The following is a 10,931-nucleotide window of genomic DNA, read 5'->3' on the forward strand; positions in this document are numbered from 1 at the left end:
GCGCAGCCAGCTGCTTGCTCCAGGAAGCATATATCTGGAATGCCGTTTTTCCAGTTTGTTCCTGGGATAGTATTACAGGTAGGCCACACCCCTGGGGAAACTCCCCCTAGACTGACCGGCCGCTTAGGACGCAGTCATGTGATCCATCATGGGAACCACCACTCACAAGTGAAGTCCAGCCAAGTTGACACATCTTCAACTATCACACACCTCTTCTCCAGTTGTATTCTGAGTGCCTTCCAACCTGAGGGGCTCTTCTTCTGGCACTGTATCAGACATTGTTTCAGGGCTACTCATAAGGTTTTCACCACTCATGACACTACTCATCTGTCAGCCTGTCATACTGTGGTGGCTTGCATGTCACTGTGATGCTCTAAGAAATGCCAATGCTATTTCAAATACCAGCAGGGCCATCCATGGTGGCCACATGGCCAGGCACACTCTTTGTGAAAAATGTGACCACTAAAAACCTCTACCCTATGGCCACCCCAAAATTTATGTCCTTGCCACATGTAAAACATATTCACCCTATCACATTATCCCCAAAGTTTTAAGTCAACTCCAAGTCCAAAATCTGAATCATCTAAATCAAATATGGGTGAAACATTAGGCATACTCCATCCTGGGGCAAAATTCTTCTTCATCTGTGAACCTGTGAAATTTAGACTACAAGTTGTTTCCAAAACAAAATGTTGGAACAGGCACAAAACAGATATTTCCATTACAAATGGGAGAAATCAGAGGGAAAGAAGGGATAATGGGCACCAAGCAATTCCAAAACCCAGCAGGATAATTTATGTTAGCTCTCAAGGCTTAAAAATACTGTTCTCTCAGACCATCTAGGCAATGGCTCTGTCCTCTGGACTCTGGGTATTGGCTATGCCATCTGGTTTTGGGTGGAAGCCCCTTGACTCTGGGCTTCAGCTTTGCCTTCCCGGCCCACTGGGATGGCAAATCTGCTCCCTTGGCTTTTGGTGGTCCCATTCTCCTAGTCCATCTGAGTGACATTCTCACCCCTATGGCCCCAGGAGGCCCCATCCTTCTGTCCCTTGAGCATAGCAGTCCTGTCCCCTCAGCTTTGGGAACTGGGCCCATCCTTTCAGCCAAACTTAATGGCAGCCCCATGGTCTAAAACTGAATTGGTGAAGATGTGACTCTGAAACCTAGGAGGCTAAGGCTCTACAGTTTGACACCTCACAGTCAGTGGCCCCACTCTTTAAAATGAAGGCAACTCTGCTTCCCATCCTCCTATCAACAGTTCCACTGATCTTGGAGCTGCTCCAGGTATGGGCCTTTTTTCAGAAGACAACAGATGTTGCTCCTTTGGACTGTTTCCTGCCTGTAGAATTCCAAGAGGCAGACAGTGTTCTCTCCTTTTGTCCTTTCTCTGTCTTCTTTTGTTTGGTTTTCTGCTGTGGTAGTTGGTTAGATCCATTAGTCACAGGCTTAATTTCTTTAACAAAACATAGTGTAGCCATGGCCTTGGTGAAAAGTCTAGGACACATGTCCTTAGCTTGTACAACAGAATTTTCCAAATCCTTAAGTTTTGTTTTCATTTTGCACAGTTCATTTTTCATTTCATTTCTTTCCTCTCACATTTCACTGTAAGTGACAAGGAGAAATCTTGGCAGTCCCTTCATGATCTTGCTTAAAAATCTCCTCAGTCAGATATCAAAGTTCATCACTTACAAGTTCTACTTTCCATCAAGTATCTGAACATAATTCAGACAAGTTCTCTGCCACTGCAAAAATAAGTTATCATCCTTCTTCAATCATCCAGTCACATATTCATCATTTCCTTTTAAACCTCACTAAAAGCTCATTTAGGAACTCTGGTAGCATAGTGCCTAAGGTACTTGACTGCTCACTAGAAGGCTTGCGGTTCAAACCCACTAGCCACTCCTTGGAAGGAAGGTTGGGCAATCCTGCTTCCGTAGTGATATTGCCTTGGAAACCCAAGGTGGGGTCGCTATGAGTCGGGGCAACTCGACGGCAAACAACAACAACAACAACAACCAAAGCTCATTTAACATTCCACATTTCTAGCAACATTTTGTTGCTGGTGCTCTATTTATTCCCCAAGAGGATAGAGACTTTCTCAACAGCTCTTCTCACTTTCTTCTGTGCCCTCACCAGCACTGCCTTTGACATCCAAAATTCTACCAAAAATTTACGCTTTTACTATTGTTGTTGTTGTTGTTAAGTGCCATCGAGTCGTTTCCGACTCATAGCGACCCCATGCACAGCAGAACGAAACACTGCCCGATCCTGCGCCAGCCCCACAATCCATGCTATACTCGAGCCCATCATTGCAGCCACTGTATCAATCCATCTCCTTGAAGGCCTCCCCCTCTTTCGCCGACCCTCCACCCTACCAAGCATGACATCCTTCTCCAGGGAATGGTCCCTTCTGACAACATGACCAAAATAGGTGAGACGAAGTCTGGCCATTCTTGCTTCCAAGGAGCATTCTGGCTGCACTTCCTCCAGGACAGATCTGTTAGTTCTTTTAGCAGTCCACGGTACTTTCAGCATTCGTCGCCAGCACAACTCAAAAGCATCAACTCTTCTTCAGTCTTCCCTATTCATTGTCCAGCTCTCACATGCATACCAGGCGATTGGAAATATCATGGCTTCTGTCAGGCACACCTTAGTCCTCAAGGAGATATCCTTGCTCCTCAGCACTTGAAACAGTTCCTTCGCAGTTGACTTTCCCAATGCTACACGTCGTCTAATGTCCTGACTGCTGCTTCCGTTGGCATCGATTGTAGAACCAAGCAACATGAATTCCTTGACAACCTCAATCTTCTCTCCATTTATCGTGATGCTGCTCATTGGTCCAGTTGTGAGGATTTTTGTTTTCTTTATGTTGAGATGTAATCCATACTGCAGACTGTATTCTTCAAACTTCATCAGTAGGTGCCTTAAGTCATCCTCACTTTCAGCAAGCAAAGTTGTATCGTCTGCATATCTCAGGTTGTTAATGATTCTTCCTCCAATCCTGATACCACGTTTTTCTTCATATAGTCCAGCTTCTCGGATTATTTGCTCAGCATATAGATTGAATAAGTGTGGAGAAAGAATACAACCCTGACACACTCCCTTCTTGATTTTAAACCATGTAGTGTCCCCTTGTTCTGTTCGAACGACAGCCTCCTGGTCAAGGTACAGATTCCTCATGAGTACAATCAAGTGCTCAGGGATTCCCATTCTTCTCAATGTTATTCATAATTTGTCAAGATCCACACAATCAAATGCCTTTGCATAGTCAATAAAACACAAATATTAGGCACCTTAAAATTCTTCCACTCTTTACCAATTACCCAATTCTAAAACTACTTCCACGTTTTAGGTATAAGTTAGAGAAGCACCCTTATTTCTTGGTACCAAATTCTTAGTTATCTAATGACGCTATAACAAAAATACCACAAGTGGGTGGCTTTAACAAACAGAAATTTATTTTCTCACAAGTGAGAAAGCCAGAAGTGCATATTCCGGGTGCCAGCTTTAGGAGAAGCCTTTCTCTGTCAGCTCTGGAAGAACGTCCTTGTCTCTTTCAGCTTCTGCTCTGGGTGGTCTTCATGTGGCTTGGCCTTGCTCTTCTCCCAACTCTGCTTGCCTAATTTACTCTTTTTATCTAAGAATCTCTTGTAAGAGACTCAAGATACAGCCTACAATAATCCTGCCACATTAACAGAAAACTCATTCGCAAATGTAGTAATAAATGCAGGCATAGGGGTTATGATTTACAACACTTATTCTAGGGGACAAAATTCATTCCATAAAGTCAATATAGCTGGGTATTTGTCAATCTTGTTGACAATCTTTTAAAAGACCAATTTTTAGTTTATTTTCTCTAATGTTTTCCTATTCTCTATTTTGTCACTGCTCTACTTGTTACCATATATTTCATTCTTGCTTTAAATTTCTTTTTCTAATTTCTTAAGGTGGAATGTTAGGCTAATGAATAATCTATTGTAATATAAGCATTAAACCAAAAAAAAAAAATTTTATTATTGATTCATCTTTTGCAAGGTAAGCATTAAGGGCTATGAATTTCCCTCTGAGCAATGCTTTTGCTGCCTCCCATAAGATGTTGCATGTTGTTTCATACCAAACTTTCATTCATCTCAAAGTACGTTCTAATTTCCTTTTTGACCCACTGGCTATTTAAAAATAGGTTTTGTTTTGTTTTAATTTCCACATACTTGAATTTTTCAAATTTCCTTCTGTTACTGATTTCTATTTTATTCCATTGTGGACAGAGAACATATTCTGTGTGATTTCTTTTTAAATTTATTGAGACTTGTTTTGTAGCTTAATATATAATCTATGTTGTAGAATCACATGAATGAATGGATGCCTGAGAGGGAAGTATACTCTGCTGTTGTTGGGTGGCTTGTTCTGTAGATATCTATTAGATTTAGTTGGTTTTTAGTGTTCCAGACTATTTCCTTGCTGATCTTCTGTCTAGTTGTTCTAGTCATTTTTGAAGATGAAATATTAAGAGTATTATTGTTGAAATATTTCTCATTTCAATTTCTTTTTAATTAAAGCTTAAGGGTTTATTGAAGGAACAAAGTGATCTGGAATTGGCAGAACTTTGTGAGGACTGACAAAAGACTATCAATTAAACAATGGACCACAGATCTGAACAGACACCTCAGCAAAGATATACCAATGACAAATAACTGCATGGAAAAACAATGAAGTATCACTACACACCTATTTGAATGACTAAAATCCAAAACCGTATAACACAAAGCATGAACTGTAAATGATGGAATTTAGTTAATAATAACTGTGTCAGTATGTTCACAAACACTGACAAATGTAGTACTTTAATGCAAGGTGTTAATGATAGTAGAAACTGTGCAGAAGAGAGGAGGATGTGGGAACTCCCTATACTTTCTCCACAATTTTTTTTTAAATCAAAAACTGATTTTAAAAAATGTTGTTGACTAAAAAAACAGTATATTAAAAAAATTCTTTTAGAAGGACAAGAAAAAAATTGCTGTAAAAAGAATGTAATATTTTATTTGAGAAAACCAGCTGAAAGAAAAATTAATATTTTTTGTAGAAAACAAAAGCATTCACCAATGGTAAGGTGTCAATCATTTCTCACAGTACAATGTAAAATTTAAGGTTTCGGTTTATATCACACTTTATATTCCATCTTTTATGTATCACATATATTCACTAAAGGGAAAAGAGTAAAAATACCAATTTAAAGCAAAATAGATGATACAATTGATTTTACACCAAAAGAATTATGTTAGTATTAATAAATTTCAGACTATGCCATATTCTATAAATATTAATTCATGTTATATGCTGTATCACCTGCTATAAATATTAATTTTATGTTACAATTTTTCAAAATATTTCAAACTATAGTCAATTTCTTTTCCTGTGCCTCAGTTTATTTATACTTTAGGGATTTACCCTTTACATAGATTAACAATTAAGATATTTAACTAAAAGGATTGTCCTAGAAATCTTATAGTAAAGTCTTATCAAACACACAGAGATTTATTTCTTTTTACATCTTCCTCACAGGTGAAGTTCTAAAGTCAGAGCTCAAATCACTCTGTGAGAGTCTCCGCTGCTGCTCAGAATTGCTCCTTTGGCAGTTTTCCCTCCAGTATTGGAGTAGATCACTATTTCTTTGGTTAGAATACCAGATAAACCACATAGCTGACTGGACTTAGAATCAACATTATAGGACAAATACAAGTATTTAAACATTAGATCTAAACACAACATGGGATGCTCATACTTTGAGATGCCTGTAGCACTGAAAACGCACTGACAGAGCGGAACTTCACCCTGAGTTCAGTCCAGGGCAAACAGAGTGGAACCCAGCCTATTTAAATTACTTTTCCCTCTCTTTTTCCTTTTAGTTGCATGTATATTTAGAGTTGCACATAAATGTGTGTAGTCAGTTATGTATTGTGTTAAAGTAAAACAGAAAGGAGGTTCACAGACTTGTACACTCACAATCCACTCTGTATTTTTATCTTTTCTTATGACTCTTTTAGGACAATTTTTCTAGGGCAGAGAAATAGGCTAGGTTTAACAAAGCTACTAAGTATGTCCGCTTACATTAATAACTAATAAAAAAGCAAATGAATCTTTAGGTAAGGAGACATTTATTCGGTCTTTTCCTGAACACTACTAATTTTTATTTAGACAAATTTCTTATGTGCTGTTAATTTAAAGCTAATCTTATATATATATATATATATATATATATATATAAATCCTTCAAACATTTCTTATGCTACTTTTTCCACACATTTATGTTCCAGAAAAAGTAAACACAGCTGGAGAAGTGGATAGCAGAGAATAGAGCCTTTCTGGCTCTAAATATAGAGCAATCCTAACTTAGGCTTACATATGTTACTTTACTTAACACATTATTGTGGTCAAAGCAAAGAAATGATTGGGACTTACAAGTTTAGGATACATAGAAAATCATAACCATCGTATTTCAAATTGAAGATTAATCGATTAAAAACAAGAACATTTTCAGTGTTTCAGAGACAAAATATTTGCTAACAGTCAAATAAGATAATCAGGAGAGCAGTGTCTGCACTTGCTGTGGGGATCGATGTAGAATGTTCCCTGGATCTTTGTATTCATTGACTGGATTCATCACAGCTGCATACACTTCACTGTAGGCTCTGCAGACTAGTTCTGTAGACTGCTTTATGATCTGCTCTCTATCAATAAACAAACAACAGGTGAGCACAGAATCTCAAAGTGAAATACTAAGAATTATAAAAAAAACTTCATATTTGAATCGATATATTTTATTTTCATAATTATTACACAATTTAAAAATCATTGCATAGCTATACAAATTATTTATCTTAATTTAGGAACAAAATGCATTTTTATATTTATTAATTTATTCTTCCCCATTAGTATGTAGTAGGAGGGCAGGGACTGTGTTTATTCACTGCTGAATCCTTATAGCTAGTACAGTGATTGTTAAACAAGCAATAGAACCTGTGGCCTACTGTCAATGCATTGATTTTGCACAAGCAACAGATAACACATTAACTTTAAAGGCACCCACATTTTTTCACTTTTCTCCCTTAGAAAGACTTACTATCCTTTTACCAATATGTCCTACACTAAGAACCACAACTCCTAGATTCCTCTTCATCTTATATTGTCAAGATAAAAACATATAACACTTGCCTACAGTAAATTATAGCATTCTCATAAATACGTATTTCTACAAAAGCACATAAAAGAATAACAGAAATAGTCTTGTAAATGTTTCTAAAAATATGCAGCTATAAAATACCATGTTGTATTCATTCAATATGCATCAACCCTCTTCACATTTTAACAACATTTATTTCCCTTTGTCAGCCCCAGCTACAGCTACTATATCCAGTGATGTGAAAACTAATGCTGTTTTTGAACCTTTAAAACCAAAATGCCAAAATCACAGCTGTGAGTCGATTCTGACTCACAGCGACTCCTTGTGTGTCCGAGGCATTATCGCTATGGAAGTAAGATTGCCCAGTCTTTCTTCTGAGGACTGCCTGGTGGGCTTCAACTGCAAGCCTTCTGGTTAGGAGTCAAATGCCTTAGGCACTATGCCACCAGAGCTCCTAATCTTACAAAAACTAAAATAAAAACATGGTTTTCAAACTTTACTCCCAAACCTACTTCTATTCAAATATTTCCTCTTCCTGTTAAGGGCATTACCCATGTTCCAGTCACCTCAATTTAGGCCCTAATGACCTTCTTCCTGTAGTACAAAAAAACTCTTCCCACTTCCAGTCTCTTGCACCTTTAATTCATCATAAACACTGCTGTTGGTTTTTGATCACGTCTCCCTTACTTAAGGCCTTCAAGGACAAGTCAACATTCTTTAGTCCACCACTTAATATCTTTAATATACCTTCTATTTCACAACTTTAGTCTGCAGTCAACTCTTGACTATTTTACCTGCTCCTGCTGACCTCAGTGGCTTTGCTCACACACTTCTATTTGCCTAGAATGCTACTAATTCATTTTTAAATGATCTTGAGTCTTATCAAGAATACCCTCTGTTACCCAGGAAAGTCATCCCTAATCCCCACTGCTGAATACAATTACTCCCTTTTCAAACAGTCCATGGAACTTTTTCTGTTTCTCTTTTATGGCATTTACTACTTCCTACTTCAGCGTAGTGCCTAAGGCACTTGACTGCTAACCAGAAGGCTGGAGGTTAAAACCAACCAGCCACTCCTCGGAAGGAAGATGGGGCAATCTACTTCCGTAGTGATACTGCCTCACTATGAGTTTTGTTTTGTTTTTTACTTTATAGTAAAGCTTCTACATTTTCTTGAGTCTCAAATCCTAACAATTTTGTGTTGGGGAAGGGGTATTTCCATTTATTGCATACAGCAACTATGATGTATTTCAGTTTCAGAATGCCAAAATGTTAAAGATGAAAGATGTGAATAAGAGAAATACAGACTGTGTTAGCTCTGCAAAACATCAAGTAACTTGATCTTGCTCATGTTCATATGTCCCATAAAATATAGCATACTCTGACTAAGGTGGGTACTTAATAAGTGCACACTGAATGCTTGAAGGAGAAAAAGAGTATTTTTCTAAACAGAATTACTATTCTTGGCACATGTAGAGGGAATAACAACAATGTATTCAATTTTATATAAATCAATGCCTTGGAGTCATCATCAACAGAATGTATTCTTTAAGCAGTTTTTCTAGGACTTAATTGTGGTTTTTTTTTTTAAATAATCATGACCAAAATAATGCATTTGTGAGACTATGGAAATAAGTGTATTTGTGGCCTAGAAAAGAACAACAAAAAATTTGGATTAAATTAGAAAGAAGTCCATGTATAATCCTGCTTGGACCATCAACATCTTGTTCTGATGGGAAGTCTCAAAGTCTTGAGAATAACTGAACATTTTCAAAAAATTGCTAAAGCTTCCAAAACAAAAGTGGGTAGAGGAAGGGTATGTTGGCATTAAATTCTCTAAGCAGAGTGGGGGTGATGCTTCTGGCTGTATTGCCTTTCCCACTGGGAATGGCTGAAACTCATTTGGAAGCTTACTTAACCAAGCAAGGCTTCAAGATATTTTTTGATCTGCTGATTGATGAGTCTTCCTACAATCAACTGGGCTAAACAATGAATGCAGTAAAATGATGCAAAAAATCTTTTATGTAAGTGAAACAGCTGAAAATACTAAAAGTTGGTAATTTTAAAATGTGTCAGATAATGCTGCACATTTGATAATCATTTTGCAGCAAGTCAGGTATCTCATTTTAGATTCAGCCATTTCAATTAATTCTACACTCCAAGCTCAAAGAAACTTAGGGTGTGTATAAGCATCTTATTCAATCAGAACCCTATCTAGACTCGATCCAAACCAAAACCAGTTCCATTGTTTTTTTTTCCTTCAATTATTTTATTGTTTTTGGGGCAAAAGTTTACACAGTGAATTAGGTTTCCATTAAACATTTAAACAATTGTTTAAATTGACACAATTTTCACAGTATGCCAGCACTCTCATTATTTCTTCTTATGTTTCCATTGATCTAGCTTCCCTTCCCTTCCTTGCCTTTTCCTCTTTGCTTTTGTGTAAATGTTGACCTTTTGGTTTCATATACTTAATTTTTTAAGGGACATATTACTCACGGGTGATACTTTTTATTTTACAGTCCAATCGTTTGATCGAATGTTGACTTCCAGGAGCTGACTCAGTTCTAGGTTAAAAGCGTATCTTAGGACAATAGTCATGGGGGTTCCTCTAGTCTCTATCAGCCCAGTAAATCTGGTCTTTTTCAGGAATTTGAGATTTGTTCTACATTTTCTACCATTCTAACCATGACTTTGTATACTGTCCCTTGTCAGAATGGTTACTAGTGGTAGCCAGTCACCATCTAGTTCTGGTCTCAGGTTAGAAAGGCAGTCTTCATATGGGCTATTGGTCTTGTGGACTAGTTTCTTCCTTGAGTTTTTGGTTTTCTTCATTCTGTTTCTGTCAAACAGGGACCAAAAGCTGGATCTTTGATGGCCACTCACAAGCTTTTAAGACTCCAGGAGCTACTCATCAAGCTAAAGTGCAGAACATTAACTTTATGAATTATGTTATGCCAAGTGACGAAGTTATCCCATGAGACTATGGTCCTAAGCCCTTCAAACCAGTGAACCAACTCCATGTTTGGATATGTCTAGGAAGTCTCCATAACTGTGCACTCACATGTGCTTTATTATATCCATGGAAATGGATGCAGCACACATATACATGTATTTGCATATGTCTATAGATACACCTGGGAGCTTTGGTAGTGTAGTGCCTAAGGCACTTGACTGCTAACCGGAAGGCTGGCAGTTCAAACCCACCAACCACTCCTCGGAAGGAAGATGGGGCAATCTACTTCCATAGAGATACTGCCTCAGAAACCCAAGGAGGGGTCTCTATGAGTCAGGTCCGACTCTATGGCACATAACAACAACAACATAGATACACCTATACATATATGCACTCACATAGGCCTTCCTAGACACATATATGCATACACTTCTACCTATGTAACCACATACGTATTTTTTGGTTATTACTATCCACAGGGTTTTCAATGGCTGATTTTTTGGAAGTAGATCACCAAGCTTTTCTTTTGAGTGCCTCTGGGTGGACTCGATCCCCCAACCTTTTAATCAGCACAGTGTGCTAACATCTATCTATCAATCTACCTATCTGTCTATATATAGAAAACAAGGCTATTCCTTCTCACAATGAGTTGAAATCAGAATAAGGTGCAAAAATAACTATTAACAAAATAAAATTTAAATATCCAGAATAACTGGTAGACAAAGGCAGACTGAGTTACTAAAAATTCAGAAGTGGTGAATTTTTCATTTTCCAGTACAAATTACAAAATATTTAAAA

At 37.6% G+C, this 10,931-nt stretch overlaps 1 protein-coding gene across 1 annotated transcript in view; it reads right to left on the reverse strand.

The window, feature by feature from the left end:
- Window positions 1–6,577: 6,577 nt before the first annotated feature.
- Window positions 6,578–10,931, reverse strand: part of COG6 (component of oligomeric golgi complex 6) — a 268,614-nt gene continuing 264,260 nt past the window's right edge. Inside the window, exon 18 of the mRNA XM_007952449.1 lies at window positions 6,578–6,725. Coding sequence (XP_007950640.1) covers window positions 6,578–6,725 — 148 coding nt within the window. The remainder of the gene's footprint in view (window positions 6,726–10,931) is intronic.

This window comes from Orycteropus afer, unplaced genomic scaffold (assembly GCF_000298275.1).
Source record: "Orycteropus afer afer isolate SDZICR_OR568_19922 unplaced genomic scaffold, OryAfe1.0 scaffold00338, whole genome shotgun sequence".
NCBI classification, from domain to species: domain Eukaryota; kingdom Metazoa; phylum Chordata; class Mammalia; order Tubulidentata; family Orycteropodidae; genus Orycteropus; species Orycteropus afer.